This window comes from Camelus bactrianus, chromosome 20 (genome assembly GCF_048773025.1).
Source record: "Camelus bactrianus isolate YW-2024 breed Bactrian camel chromosome 20, ASM4877302v1, whole genome shotgun sequence".
Lineage (NCBI taxonomy): Eukaryota > Metazoa > Chordata > Mammalia > Artiodactyla > Camelidae > Camelus > Camelus bactrianus.
Window position 1 is genome coordinate 25242704 of NC_133558.1, and position 16858 is coordinate 25259561.

The 16858-nt window shown below is 36.7% G+C and overlaps 1 protein-coding gene across 1 annotated transcript in view; it reads right to left on the reverse strand.

Moving 5' to 3' along the window:
- Window positions 1–10532: 10532 nt before the first annotated feature.
- The window catches only part of GLO1 (glyoxalase I), a 33081-nt gene continuing 26755 nt past the window's right edge, over window positions 10533–16858 (reverse strand). Inside the window, exon 6 of the mRNA XM_010973679.3 lies at window positions 10533–16854. Within this exon, the coding sequence (XP_010971981.1) occupies window positions 16766–16854 (89 nt within the window). The 3' untranslated portion in view covers window positions 10533–16765. The remainder of the gene's footprint in view (window positions 16855–16858) is intronic.

A 16858-nucleotide genomic window follows, 5' to 3' on the forward strand; every position in this document is an offset into this window, starting at 1 on the left:
CACCAGGAGCAGGGCCTGGGGGTGGGATTGAGGGTGCCTAGTCCAGGGCTACAAAGTTAATAAACCTATTTAATTCCAGAGTTTAGCATCAGGGAGCTCTCTATCCACAGGTAATAGCCAATACCAACTCTGTCAGTAGTATACAGAATTATGGCCCCTGAAAGATGTTCATGTCCTAATCTCCAGAACCTGTCAACATTACCTTACATGGCAAAAGAGACTTTGCAGGTGTGTTAAATTAAGGATCTTGAGATGGGGAGATTATCTTGAATTATCTTGGCTGAGCTGGAAGCAGAAGGATCAGAGTTAGAGAAGAAAGCAGAGGACAGAGAGAAGGATTTTAGGAATCTGCATATCTGGCTTTAGGAATGCAAGCATCATCTAGAACCTGGAAAATGCAAGGAAACAGATTCTCCACTAGCACCCCAGAAAGAATGTAGCCCTGCCAAGGCCCTTAATTTAAGGTTTCTGATCTCCTGAACTGTAAAATAATAAACTTGTGTCGTTTTAAGCCACTAAGTTTGTGGTAATTTGTTATACAGTAATAGGAAACTAATACATTCAGTAATAAAGATGATAGTTGGTCTCCTGCTGCATTCTCCTCTATCTGGAAAAAAAAGGGTGCAGTTTATTGGGCTCCCTCAAAGACTACTGCAGTGTGATTGATAGAGGGAAACTTCACATCCAGAAGGAAATATCCAATAAGCAGTTGAGTTACACAGGTCTGAATGAGGAGAGAAGTTGAGTTAAAATAAAATAGATTTAGAGGGCATTAACTTGTAACTGGTAATTTAAGTCCTAGACATGGATGAGATCAATCAGAAAATAAAGAAGAAACAATAAAGAGGAAGTATGTTTAAAAAGGCAGTGGCAGATGAACAGAAGCCTACAAAGAAGTCTGAGCAACAATGGCCAAAGAGATAAAAGAACTAGATGATCATAATACCTCTGAAGCCAAGGTAGGAAAGAACTGCAGGATGGAGAGGTGGTCAGCAGAGTCAGAGACCACAGATAGGTCAGGCATAAGGGCTGAATAGCATTGACTGGATTTAGCAACACAAAAGTGGTGACCAACAATAGCAACTTTAGTGATGCTATAGAGATAGACATCAAATTACTTGGGTCTGAAATGTAGGTCAGTATAGTGGATTGGCGTCTGGACTGGTTGATGGGAGTTTGAGGTTCTAGCCTTGGTTCTGGTCACTAACTAGCTTGGGCAAATCACTTAACTAGTCCATGCTTTGCTTTTTTCTAAAGGAGAAAGGATCAGGCTGTATATGATTTTCACATAAATTCCTAGAATCTCCCTAATTTTATATTAGACTCATTTGCTTATAACAGCACATTCAAATCCGACTCATTTCTCCAAACGGTGAGAGTCAGTGTATTATGTGCCAGCTTATGTCCAGATACTATGGATATGGATAGGATACAATTACTCAAGAAACTCAGTTTTGGAAGGATATGTTTGGATAAATATGTAAGTATGTAACTACTTGCCATAGCTCTTTTTTAAACAAAGCAAGGTATATATTGAATGAACTGTGACTGTAACAATATACTACATACTATAATAGAATTCTGTGTGAAGTGACATGAGGGATGTATAAAGTGAAACAGATGAAGATACAATCATTTTTTGCCAAATGTAAATCAAGGTATTATATTTACCTATTCTCTGAGTGGGCAAAATGTGCCTCAAAAATAGACGTATCTATACCAAGGCATTTCCAAGGTGACTAAAAGAAAAAAAGAAAAAAAAACCAGGGAGTTGTACTAAGCCAATGCTGATCATTTAACATTATTTCTAGATAACTGTTGTGATCTGAATGACTGTTTATGCACAGCTACTTCTAAATTAAGTACACTATTCAATTGGGAAAAATAGACACATAAAAATTGAATGCAAGAGTAATTTTTTTCCACCAGATCCATGAGGAAACATTTATTACCTGCTACATTTGCTCATCTAATCTTCATATATTATCTCATTTAATTTAACAAACATCAACTTACTGTATCAATAACTGACATTATATCGCTGTTTTTGCAGCGCGGGATACAAAGTTTAAGCAATTTGGCCAAGGTCATACCAACAGCAGTTAAGTAGTAGGCAAGGCATCCTCTTTCTAGGAAACCTTCCCTCAGGCCCCATTTGGTCTAAGTGACCTTCCTTTGTACTACTACATCATGTGCACACCTTTATTTTAGCATTTACTGTAATAATGATGATGCTTACTATGTGCCAGGTACTGTTTCAGGTACATTCCAGGCATTAACTCATTTAAGTCTCATAATAGCCCTTTGAGTTAGGTGATATTATTAATCACAATACTTTATAAATCAGGAAACTAAGGCACAGGAAGTTTAAGTAATTTACCCAAGGTCACACAATTAAAGTGATGGAGCCAGGAATTAAGGTCAGGTAGTCGGGTTCTAGAGTCCATGCTTTTATGCCCCAGGCTGCTGCCTTCACTTACTCTCTGATAACATTGAGAGATTCTAAGTAACATCATTTTCAGAACTCACCAGGGCAATTACTCTAGGGTTGTTGTGCATGGTATGGCTTTGTATTCCTTATTAAATGAACACAAGATAAATTTTCTCTTTTCGCCAATTGCTATGAAACACTTGGCCACCCTTGAATAACTGATGTGTTCTCTCCTCATAGGCAATGTGAATTACATAACTGGCTGTTTTCTCCTTTCACTTGGAGCCAAGAAGCTCTGAGAAATTTGTGGCTCAGCATTAGTAATTGAGAGGACTCTTGGCCTGCATATCTGTATTCGGTTGGTTGGAAAATTTTCAAAATAAAAAGTGTGGGGAGAGAGAATAAAATCTTCTTTACTTTTTAAATTGTTGTCATTGTATATTTGTTTTATAATTAGAAAAAGTAAACTTTGTTTTTAAAAGAAAGGTTGCAGTTTTGCATTTCTCATGCTTTGACCCAGTGGACAAGAACTAGTTTCAGCTTAGGTTCCATGAGTTCAATAAAGAATCCTAGTTCCTATAAAACCAGGACTTCTGTGACCTTGAAAATCCAGAACAATATAATTTGTTTTCAGACAGATCAGAAAGAACTTCAGGTAGCATAAAGCAGGCAAGTGTGGCCCACCTTATTTTTAACCAACATGTAAATTTGAAATCACTTTTAGACTATTTGAATATATGCTGCCTTTCTTCAGAGATAATAAAGTCAATCATCTTCCTTAATGCTGATGATATTTTATTATAATTAACTTTAATGTACAGTTGATTTTGTGGTTCAGCATTTGTCAGAAAGAATGGATAAAGGTCACCTGTTCCAAAACTAAAATAATTATTTTAGTTAACATGTCCTGAAATTTAATTGGCTTAGATCCAGTAACTCAGTACCAGATTCATTTTTTTGTTTAAGGGTATGTTTTGCAAGTAATTCTTCCAGGTAGATTTACTGGCCAGTCACCTTGCTAAAAGCCATATATTTTATGGGAGCATTATTCAGATTTTTCTACAGCCGGAGTGAACAACTGATAAGTTCTTCTTTGAAAAATTTTCAACCCAAATCTTTTTTTAAAAATTGAGTTATAGTCAGTTTACAATGTTTTGTCAATTTCCAGTGTAGAGTACAATTTTTCAGTTATACATGAACATACATATATACATTGTCGCATTCTTTTTCACTGTGAGCTACCACAAGATCTTGTGTATATTTCCCTGTGCTATACAGTATAATCTTGTTTATCTATTCTACATATGCCTGTCAGTATCTACAAATTTCGAACTCCCACTCTGTCCCTTCCCACTCCCCTCCCCACTGGCAACCACAAGTTTGTATTCTATGTCTATGAGTCTGTTTCTGTTTTGTATTTATGTTCATTTGTCTTTTTCTTTCTTTCTTCTTCTATTTTTTTTTTTTTTAGATTCCACATATGAGCGATCTCATATGGTATTTTTCTTTCTTTTTCTGGCTTACTTCACTTACCATGACATTCTCCAGGGACATCCCATGTTGCTGCAAATGGCGTTATGTTGTCATTTTTATGGCTGAATAGTATTCCATTGTATAAATATACCACCTCTTCTTTAACCAGTCATCTGTTGACGGACATTTAGGCTGTTTCCGTGTCTTGGCTATTGTAAATAGTGCTGCTATGAACATTGGGGTGCAGGTGTCATTTTGAAGTAGGGTTCCCTCTGGATATATGCCCAGGAGTGGGATTTCTGGGTCACATGGTAAGTCTATTCCTCATCTTTTGAGGAATCGCCATACTGCTTTCCACAGTGGCTGCACCAAACTGCATTCACACCAGCAGTGTATGTGGGTTCCCTTTTCTCCACAGCCCCTCCAGCATTTGTCATTTGTGGACTTTTGAATGGCCATTCTGACTGGTGTGAGGCGATACCTCATAGTTTTGATTTGCATTTCCCTGATAATTAGTGATATTGAGCATTTTTTCATGTGCCTATTGATCATTTGTATTTCTTCATTGGAGAATTGCTTGTTTAGGTCTTCTGCCCATTTTTGGACTGGGTATTTTTTTTCTTAAGTCGTATGAGCTGCTTATATATTCTGGAGATCAAGCCTTTGTTGGTTTTGTCTTTTGCAAAAATTTTCTCCCATTCCATAGGTTGTCATTTTGTTTTGCTTATGGTTTCCTTTGCTGTGCAGAAGCTTCTATTTAATTAGGTATCATTTGTTTATTCTTGCTTTTATTTCTATTGCTTGGGTAGACTGCCTTAGGAGAACATTTTTGAAATGTATGTGAGATAATTTTTTGCCTATGTTTTCTTCTAGGAGGTTTACTGTATCTTGTCTTATGTTTAAGTCTTTGATCCATTTTGAGTTTATTTTTGTGTATGGTGTAAGGGAGTGTTCTAGCTTCATTGATTTACAAGCTGCTGTCTGGTTTTCCCAATACCATTCACTGAAGAGACTGTCTTTATTCCATTTTTTGTTCAACCCAAATCTTCATTCTCTTACAGGGCATTCAGTTGCCTAAAGGATGGGCAAGTGCTCTATAATCAGCCAGCAGATCATTGCCAAGTGGAATGTGAGCGTCAGGGGTTGCCAGATTCAAAATCTATTGATTTCTAAATAGTGGTAACTAATTAACTAATGTGAACTTTGTTTAAAATACATGACTTGTTTGTGTGTTTGCAGACCATCTGCTCTACTGCTTAGAACTTCACACACTTGAACATTTCATTTTTCTTACTGTTGACTTTTTTTTTTTTTTTTTTTTAAGGAAAAGTCTGTGTTGCCTGCAGATGCTCCCTCTTTCCACCACCATGTAGAGAGAAATGTTCGTATTCGGGAGAGAATCTCTGTGGGACGACTCACTCTTCACAAAAGGCTGTCAACCACCTACCATCTGCTCATCAGATTACCGAATTCTAGACAATCTGTATCTGCCTCCGGTCAGCCAGAATATTAGCTGGTCCCTCAGAAAACTGCATACCTGACCACACTGTCCGAGCTCATACACACAGAAACCATTCTCACCCGCTATCAGGAATGTTTTACTGACTTGTCTTTTGAATGTTGTCCTCTGTATACATTAAGGGATTCTACAAGAGACAGCACCACAGAGCACACTAGTGCATTTGCTGTAGAGTTGTCATGTTTTATGTTCCTTATGGAAGATCCCATCGGAGAATTTTCTTTCAGAGCCAAGTGTCATGAAAAGCTTGGCTACCCTTAAGTAACTGATGTGCCTTCCTTACAGACAAGTAGATTATGTAACTACATGTGTTGCCCTTTTCCCTTTGTCTGTCAAGAAACTCTGAGTCAATTTTTAGCTCAGCTTTAGTGCTTGCATAGGAATCTGTGGACTGCATATCTGCATCCTAATTTATTCCGTTTCTAACCTTCTATTTAAATTTGAGTTTTCTCTTGCTTGGACTTATTTATAATTTTTACATCATGTGTATAATTGCAGTAGCCACTTCAGGTTGATTTTGGGAAAGCTAAGGGAGTGAGTAATAAATGTTTAATGATGACTACCTTATAGATAGTCCATTACCCTCACTTCAGGCAAGAGTTAAAACTTACGAATCCTTCCATGCTGATAAGAATGCTTAGGTTATAACGTCTCCAGGGTTTTATACTGGCTAAACAATGATTTATTTTCAAATAACTTTTAATGGTATTGCATATCTACAGAATGCCACTTTTAACTTTGCTTTTTTCTCCTGGGGGAGGTAGATAGGTAAAGTAATGGCTGGTAAACATAAATGGAAAACTTCAAGTCTCAAATTCTCCGAACCTTTTCCTCATAACTCTCTCAGTGACCACATTATGAAGAATTAGTTTTCCTATATCTAATCTAAATCATATTTTTTGCTTTAAACCCCTTTCTACCTCATGTACTAGTGATCTGATTTGTATATACTGGAGTATACATTCACACATATACATTTTAACTGAAGGTACATGGAAAGAGCCTAAGTAGGGTTCATCATTGTCTTAATACATCTTTTATATTTGCTAAATCAAAGGTAGGTAATTGAGTGCCCCATGACTATTAGGTATTGTCATCAGACACCAATGTGTCTATGATTTAATATTTTAATCCTCTATTTATCTTGAGAATAGGACAATAGGGTTGCTTTGTAAGTGTAAGGTAAAGATTTAAAATGCTTGTCTGGAAAACACTTTTTGTAATCCTGTTTTGGAATTTCCTTTCTTAATATACCAGGAACCTCAAAAAATGGAAGTAGTGCAAGACTATTTCCTATTTCAGTTTTTATTTACTGGGTTACTCTGGGTCAGGCACAGAGCGGGTATATAAATTGAAGATATAATTTTTGCTCTCAAGGAGTAACAGTCAGTCTGGAATCGCACTGTCCAATATGGTAGCCTCTGATGACATGTGGCTATTTAAATTAAACTAGATTTAAAATTCAATTCCTCAGTCACACTAGTCACGCTTCGTGAGTTCAATAACTACTAGTGTGGCTAGTGGCTACTGAATTGATCAGGACATGTATAGAACATTTCTATCAATGCAGAAAGTTCTGTTGGCTAATGCTAGTCTAGAAGTCATGTGGGACTCAGACAATGTAGAGCAAGGTAATTTCAGACTAAAAAAGATCACACGTAATGTGTGCATAAGTATGATGTGGGGGCATATCAGTTCCACCAGAGATTCTGATTTGAGGGCTACTATTGGAGTCTGTTTCTGACATACACCTTGGGTGAGTGTAATACAGAAGATGTGTAAACTACATTGAGAAAAATCAATGTAGAGTAAGTGGGAATTGCTAAATAGAGTGATTCTGAATTTCCTTCCTAACTGGCATCTGGGTGCTTGAGCCAATTTAAATATGACTTGGAGAGAAAAGAGTGCTGGGACTGTAACTGTACCTTGAGAGTTATGGAACATTTTCTATCCATTGTGTGTCTTTAGACTTATAAAATATTACTATAAGTGCCTCTAATTTGTCATGTATATTTTAAATACCTGGAAAAGGTATGTGAAAGTTTCAGTCAAGACAGGCTAGGTTATGCAACAGTAAAAAAATAAGCCCAAAATATCAGTGGCTTTTTCCAGAAGGAAAAGAGAGAACTCTGGAGGGCTCACACTAACAAATTTTCTGGTCCAGAAATGACAAACCCCATTTCTACTCACAATTCATGCCAGAACCAGTCACAGAACCAACCTTATGGGAGCCAGGAAGTGGATCCTACTATGTATCCAGAGGAGAGGAGAACCAGACATCAGTGAGCAACGTTAATGATTATCCCAGTGGTGGTAAACAAAACATAGCGATCAAGCTGCAAGAGAGATGAGACCTGCAGAAGCACACAGTGGGGAGGTGGATGGCCAAGATGTAAAGGACTAGGATGAACTTTTAGAAAAATTCTTGGCTTGGAGAAAGAAGCCAAGATAAAATGACCAAGAACCAAATGATGAGGTAGTGTTTTCTGAACAAACATCCTTGGTTACCTTTCTTCCAGAGAGACATCTGATCCTGAAAGGGACATTTTCTGAGACTTCAGGGTCTTTCTTGAGAGACCAGTGTAGACCATTATGGCAGAAGCCCAGGACACATACGTGTACTGATGTTACTATGCCAAAGACTTGGAGAAGTCCTGCCTCTTTCTGAACCTGGGGAGAAGAATGTTCAGTCCAGTGGCTGCCTGAAGGGCCCTGTGTGTACCTCAGTAGAAGGATAAAGGCAGCTCTGGGAGAAGCCATTTATCCCACTGACAGCAGGAGTTGCCTGTTCTGTTTCAGTTGGTCTTGGTTTACCTCCTTCAAGCCATTTAATGCTCCCATATGACTTGCGATTTTTCTATTGCCTGCACATATCAGTGTGTGTCATCATAGACTTGACCAACTCTTCATAGATATTCAGGGACTTGCCTTGTAGAAGAATTTCATTTCCTTGCTCTAGTGAACTCAAGCGTGGCCATATGACTAGTTTGGGAGAGTAAAATGTGAGCAAAACAAGAATGTGTCATTTTTCAGCCTACCACAACATGTTTATACTGATTTATAAACTTAGAGAATGATGCTGAAGGACAGATATACACCAACTTTTCAAAATAAGTTTCTTTAGGATCATGTGATTGGGGGAGAAGGAAACTATTAACTTTTTTCCTCTATATTATGTTTGACTTGCTAAAAATAATAAAATAGAAAATTTTTAAAAGAGAAGAAGAGCAAGTTTCAGACAAATGCAAGTAAAAAGAAAGCAGAGGTAGTAATATTAATTTCAGTATATGGAATTCAAGGAGGGAGGGGGAAGAAGAGGAAGAAGAGAGGAGAAGAAGGGGAAGGAGAAGAGGGAGGGGGAGGCGATAGCAGCTGCTGTGGAGGATTTTAATTAAACTCTCAGCAACTTTGAGCTAACAGTGTTAAATAGAACTTAGTACCCCATGGCAGAAGATATATACTGTTTTTGTCCAAAAAGCATTCACAAAAACAAGCATATGCTTATTCACAAAGAAAACTACAATAAATTTCAGAAAGAAATGAGACAATCCATATTCACCAGCCACAATGCAATAAACTACAATTACCATCAAAAGGAAAGCAAAGTAAAATTTCTTATTGAGTTAAAGAGGAAATCAAAACTGCAATTACCAAAAAAAAATTGTAAAAGAATAGCAATGAGAGCCTACATAGCAAAAGCTGTTGGTATGTAGCCAAAACAATTCTGAGGAAAAAAAAATTTTTTAAATGCACTTTTGAGATTTAAAAATAGTGTCAATAAGCAAAATAATCACTCCACTTAAGAAGTGAGGAAAAAGAACAAGATAAACTAAGAAATTAGGGGAGGAAAGATAGAAGTGTGTCAATCAGGACTTCATACACATAGAGTACGTTCCTCATGGTCTCATTTGATGTAAGTGCCCCAGAATGATTCAATGCTCCCTGGGTAAATAATGTGGAGAAGTCTTAGCCCCAGAGGCTTCCTAGTAGTCTGACAGTGTGGAAATAGAATTAAGTAGCCAGGAAGGTGCCAGACCTGAAGTAGTCTCAATGATAAGAGTGAATGACAGACTAACAGCAAGCTACATAGATTTACAACAAAGGACCAAATAGGATGTTGACAACTTTCCAGACATCAGAGGAACTTAAGACTTAACCTCAGAGAAAAGCAGCACAAGAGATCCTGAAATTACTGAGATTCAGTTTCTAACTACCTCCTCAGGCTTTAAATTATGTGCAAGTAGAATAAAAATTTCACCTCTTATACCCCTGAGTTTGTAGATTAGATACATATCCCTTATATTCATTGCAGCAAATAATGAGTATTTCACTATATTTTAACAATGGGAGAAAATAATTCATATTATTTGATATCACACAGATATACTTCTCTGATATTAATGACTTTAAAAAGCAATCTGTTCAACAATGCTTCTCAAACTTTACCGTATCCACAAATCACCTAGGGATCCTTTGAAAATACTCAAGATTCTGACTCGGTAGGTCTGCACGAATACCTGAAAGTCTTATTTTTAACCAGCTCTCAGGTGATTCAGTGGCTGGTACGGGGACGACCTCTGGAGTAGCAAGGCTATTCAAAATGCTGGTAAGATGACTACATACACTACGTCGTTTTCAGTACACAGTGGCTGGCACTTTTTTAAACAAACACACGGTGGTGTTTTTTTGTGCTTGAACTGCACCATCGATTTTGCTACAATTTTAGACTGCAGCTTAAAATACAAAATGAATATAAGCAACAAAGAAAGTTAATTCAGAATCAGTCAACTAAGAGCAGGATATGAAGACAAAAAAAACTAATGTCGTTCATGGGTTATCACCTATTTCAATTTTTAAGAAACTAATTAAACATTATTTCTAAATGACTGAAATTTTGAGTGTCATTGAAAAAACGTTGCTCATTTAGAATTTTAAGTCTTTTTAACCACGTATAATGTTTTAAATAACTTAATATACAAGTATATTCTAATCTGTAATATAAGTTACCATTCTGAATAGAAGTTTAGGTAGGAGACATGTTTGTTAAAATACCTCATTTTACTCAAAAAGGTGAAAAAAGAAAATGTTAGCAAATGAAGCAACTTCTCATTCTCAGCAATTTCTCATTTATTTTTCCAGATTATAAAAATGATCATACTCATTTTAGAGATTTTGGAGAATACAGAAAAATATAAGGAAGGAAATAAAATTATTGGCAATCCCAGCAGCCAGGGACAATCACAATTTTGTATATTTCCTTCTAGTCATTTCTTTGTGACTTGTTCCTTTTTTTTTTTTAACAAAATTGAGAACATAATGCACATGTCTGTATACTGCTTTTTCCACATAATATCTCATGAGCATTTCTCCACACCTTTAAATGTTCTTTGAAAATACAATTTAATGGTGTTAAAATAGATAAATATTCCATCAAATGTGGGTGCTGTAATAGTTAACCATTTCCCCATTTTTAGACATTTAAATTTTCTAATTTTTTGCTATAATGAATAATTATGAAAGCAACAAATTGTATATGATTTTTAAGCTAAAATCTGATTATTTTCTAGGACACAGAATTCCCAGAATATTGCAACGTACCAGTTTAAAGGACTCAGACATTTTAAAATCTTTAATGGCTCTTGAAACCTATTGCAAAATTGGTATGTCAATAGTTTGGGTGAAGTCTATGGAAGCGCCTATTTCATTACAACTATAGCAGCTCCTGCCTGGAATTGGCATTTTAAAAATCTTCTATAATCTTTGCTAAAGTGGACAGGACTCAAATCAACAAATTTACAGTCAAAGTTCTCTTCACCAATTTCCACTTCATTAACTATTGGATTAAACTGACTCACCATTTTCTCAGTAAAGAACTGATGCCCTGGCAAGCTGATTAACTGTAACTAGTTGGCTACTCTCTGGAATACCTGTGCACTTCTGCTTCCCTGATGAGTTGTATACTTATCAAATCAGCTGTGCCCGTTACCAACATGTTCGAGCCAGTTATGTTCCTAATTATAAACCTATTATTTAATGAAATACTACAAAAAACAATAAAGTGAGTTTATATAAAAGGAAAGTTGAATGCTCTGAAGAACTCTCAAAAGCAAATAACTAAAATAAATTGTTGCTATTAGTGGTTACCAGGGGGTTTGGAGGGGGCAGTAAAGGGGTTGGGGAGGGGAAGGTCCAAACTACTGGGTATAAGACAGGCTCAAGGATGTACCGTACAACATGGGGAATAGAGCCAATATTTTGTAATAACTGTAAATGAAAAGTGACCTTTAAAAATTGTATAAAAATTTTTAAATTTTTTAATTAAAAAAATAAAATTGCTGTGAATTTGTGGCAAAACATGCAAATTAGGAGGAAAGCAAAACTTTGGATTTGGAACTCAGATTCCTTTGTAAATGCTTTAAGTTCACACTCCAATTTACAGATACTAGAATCAGTAATCTTAGGCCAGTGGTTCTCAACAGGGCAGTACTGACCCCTAGGGTTTGTTTTGGAAACTTGAGGGGCATTTTCTGTTGGGTGTCACTACTGGTATTTAGTGGACTAGGGACAGGGATGTAAGACATCCTGTAAAGGCCTGCACAGCTTTGGAAAGTCTCACTGAGAATTCATATAAGTGAAATGCCTGCTTTTCCCCTCAAGGAGGGAGCATAACTCCCCAAACCTTAAGTTTGGGCTTTGCACATTGACTGCCTTCCAAGGCGCACAGTATGGGAAGTGGGTGAGTGGAGAATAACATGACAGTAGAGACAGTTGACAAACACCACCTCTGCCAGGTGATCAAGGTTTAACATCACCAGTAATACATCATGCTGATAGTGAGTACCCTTGATAAGATGTGGTGAGAAGGGCACTTTACCTCTGCAGTTTTTCTCCTACAAACCCGTAACTCCAGATTCATCATGAGAAAAAAAATCCATAAAATCCCAACTGGGAAACATTGTACAAAGTATCTGACTAGTACTCCTCAACGCTGTCAAAGTAATTAAAAATAAATTAAGTCTGAAAAACTATCACCTTCTAGAAGAGCCTACAGAGACATGATGACTCAATGCAATGTGGTATTTTGGATAGGATCCTGTAACAGAAAAAGTAGGTAAAAACTAAGGAAATCTGAATAAAGTATAGACTTAAGTTATTAATAATGGATTAATACAGGTTTAGTACTGGTGACAAATGTTTATACTAACGTAAGATTTTAAATATAAGGGAAACTGGGTCTGGGGTATATGGGAACTCTCTGTACTATCTCTGCAACATTCCTGTATATCTAAAACTAACCTAACATTTTTAAAAATTGTAAAGTGAAACTTGCAACTAGGTAAATTAAGTCCTGGAGATCTAATGCACAGCATAGTGATTTTAGACAATAATATTATATTATAAGCTCCAAAGTTGCTAAGAGACTAAATCTTTTTTCTTTTTTTTTAATGGAAATACAGTTGACATAGAATATTATGTTAGTTTCAGGTGTACTAAATAATGATTTGACATTTGCATACATTAAGTAACCGTCTGTCCTCATATAAAGTTATTACATTATTGGCCATATTCTTTATGCTGCATATTACATCACATGGCTTATTTATTATATAACTGGAGGTTTAATCCCCTTCACCTATTTCACTTACGCCCCAACATCCCCCGCTTCTGGCAACCACTCCTTTGTTCTCTTTATCTATTAGCCTGTTCTTGTTTTGTTTTCTTTTTTAGATTCCACATATAAGTGAGATCATATGGTATCTGTCTTTCTTTGACTTGTTTCATAGCGTAATATCCTCTAGATCCATCAATGTTGTTCCAAATGGAAAGATTCCATTTTTTAATGGCCAATATTTTCTCTCTCTCTCTCTCTCTCTCTCTCTCTCTCTCTCTCTCTCTCTATATATATATATATATATATATATATATATATGTATATATGTACACCACATCTTTATCCATTTGTCTGTTGATGGACACCTAGGTTGCTTCCGTATCTTGGCTACTATAAATGGTACTACAATAGGCTTTTTCCTCCCTTGGATTAGCCCGCCTTTGAGGCGTATTTTTCCTTTTCTAATTAAATCCTTTAAAATCTCTTGCTACATAACATACTCCATCTCCTGTCTATAATCTTGTCTTTTGGCTAAGACAAGGACTGGGGACTTTTCCTTTATTGGGGGTAACATCTTTTGGTGCAATGACTCGGATTCCCCATTATCTTAGCTTCTCTACATTCTAGCCTAATCTCTCCTACCGCCTTCCCCCTCCATGAGGCCAGTGGAACACCAGCGGCCAGCATAAAGGGCTGTGCTATCCTGGTCAAGCAGCTTTCTTCCTCCTGGGTGATCAGCCACCTGCTAAACTAAAAGGAGATCACTCCAATCAGATTAGAGATTCCCAGTTCACAGTTCCTGGGATTGCCAGCTGGATACACCATACCCAAGTAAAGCCCTAAAACTCCAACCAGGAAGACCAATCCATTGAAAACCTGGACCCTGGTTCCCAAGACGTCTTGGATCTCACATATTCTTGTGAACCTATTAGTGATCTGAGATTACTTTTCAAGCAGCAGTCCCTTTGCCCCGGCCCTTACACCCACTGCTTCCCCACTGCTAAAACAATTTTAAACTAAGCATGTGTTCTTTGTCTTTTATTTTCTAGCAATTAAAGGTAATTTTTAAATATATATTTAACAGTGATACAGCTGAGGCTAAATTCTGGCAGCCAGATCACCTTGGTTCTTTCAGGTTTTGCATCAATAGATAGACGTCTATTCCTTGCTTTTACTGTCTCCTGCTGGCTTGATTTACTGCTAGCATATTTGGTCTTTGTGCCTACTTATTCCTAAATTTGAGGGGTCCCAGGTTCTGTTATTTTTTTTATGCTATTTACCTGCCTTTCTTTCCTGGCTGAGTGATTTTGAAAAGTCAAAGAGCCTTTCTTAACCTTGGTCTCCTTATCCATAAAATGAGAATTATAATAAAGCTTGTTTTACAGTTTTATCAGCCACTGCAATAATGCTGTGCAAAATGTTGAACACGTATTAGTTATTTTTAGAATGTCAGAGTATTTTGGTATACTTTGCTCTGGTACCATTCACAGTCACTGAGCTATTATCAATAAATTAGCAACAACAATTCAACACACACACACACACACACACAAAGAATTGGGTCTTTTCTCATTATAAGCAGCATGCATCTTTACTGATATAACCCTCTTCACAAACAGTTGTGTTACTAAGGAAGATTTATATACATTGTACGCAATCCTAGTCAGAATGTGATGTGGGGAAGCCACGCGTGATTCTAAGGCATCAGCAATTAATTCAGACCACCCGTATTATAACTGAGTCCCAGGCTCAGTGGTGTAGGGTTCGTGAGACTAATTTATTTTACACTGACAGTAGGCTACAGTCTTGCTGTCCAATCATGGAAAATAAGAAAGCTTCTTGTGCTCTATTTCACCCTTTCATATCACCATTTCTCAGGTAAGTTTATTTAGAAGTAAGTGAATTGCCCTAATCTCTAGCAAAGCCTGGTGATACAATGTATATTCCTTCAATGCATATAGGGATGAACTTAAAAAAATAAGCAAGGGCTATCTTTTGGCAAGTTTTACTTAGCAAGTAGAGAAGGCTTCTTCCTGTGGAAATAAGGTTTGAACGACTGAATTTATGATAACTGTCCAACTTGGTAACACTCGTACTTCCCACAACTCACTTTTGATATTTGCCCTTTCTTCTTCTCTGCATTTTTCCTACCACAATTCTTTATTCCTTATTTACTCTCCTCCTCCCACATTCCCTACCCTTCCCTATCCTTAGAATTACAACTATTCCCAGTTCTGAATGAGCCTTGCAAGCCCTTTCAAATCCTTGCAGAACTCCCAGAAGGCAATCTTTTTCCTTTTTTCCAAAGAACGTGCTAGACAGAAGTTTGCAAATTAATATAGTCTTATCTAAAATTTGACTTTATTTCAGTCTATAAGTACTGTTATTTGTTTGAACTGCTCACATGAATCCATTCCATCCAAAAAGGAAACGTAAAGTGCCTCTAGTGTAAGTACAGTTGGCACGGCCTATCTAAAGGTCTTCTACAAAAGTCTATAAATCAATCTAAATGTAGTTAAACCACAAACTTGATGTTCTTATTATCTGGGCCATAAGAGATTTTCAAATTCAGTTTTTTTTTTTAAATCAGTTTGGTTTTTAAAAACCAAATGTCAATCACAGCAGGGAAGATCACTGAGCTGACTTCTGATTACTAAGTTATGTTATCACTGAACGTAATTTATCCTAAATGATTACTGGCAACCGGAAGACCTTGGGGTAGGGGACTCTTTGCAAGTAATATAAGCACCACTCGCACAGGAACAATCGAGCATCCCCAGAACAGTCGTGTGCTCCTGACTTCCTCCACTGCTTCTTCCCTCACTGTGGTACTCAGGCCCAAGAGCTGAGAGCACAATGCTCAAACTCACTGAAGATTTTTACAAGGAAGACTAGTGGAGGAGGTATTGTGATGTACTGATTTTTGAGGTACAATCTAAATACTAAAAATGATGACATCTTGAGTACTTGAGCCCGTTTATATTGCCTTGGATTCATTAAAGTTATTTTGCATGTCTAACCTGCTTTCTATCTCACAGGATGGTGAGGAGGATTAAGTGAGATAAAGTATGTGACAGCCTAGTCCAGTGTCTGCATACCCAGTAGAGAATATTCCCATCCTCCTCTCCATCCCAAAGTAAAGAGGTTAGTCCTTGAACTTTGAAAGTACTTTGTAAAGAAGAAGAAATTAGTTTTTCTATCAGCATCCTTGTCAGCATGATTCTGAATTTATCCCAAGAGTAACTTCTCTTTTGCAAAATAAACTTTATACTATTTGAAATATACATGAAGTTTCCTTTTTGTTCAGTATTCTTTACTTTCCTTTGTGAAAAGTTACTTCTGAGGAACTGAAACCCCACAAGGTAACCACAACAAAAACATGTTAATTTTTTTTTTAAAATGATGATCCAAAGGCAGACTTGTGGACTTATATCTCTTTAGGAGACAGAAGGCAAATGCAGACTCTGAAGGGAATTGTTCTGATTATTGACTAAAAAAGTAAAGTTTTACACTACATTCAAGGACATAAGACAAAGCACTACTTTAAAACCAGAATGACTGAACAGTTAGGTGAAAAACTTAGCTGAAACAGGAAAGGGAAATGGACCTAAGAATAAATCTGAATTGGGACAATGACATATCTCTTATCTGAGTATCCTGAATCACACTGATTACTTTTTTACCTTCCACAATGTCTTCACTGAAATCTCAAAGTAGTATTCTCACAGAACTAAATAATAGTTATCATTTTGTTAGGATTCAAAATTTCTATCCAGTAGCCATCAGGATCTTGAATAAATGCCAGGCCTTTCATTTTACCTGT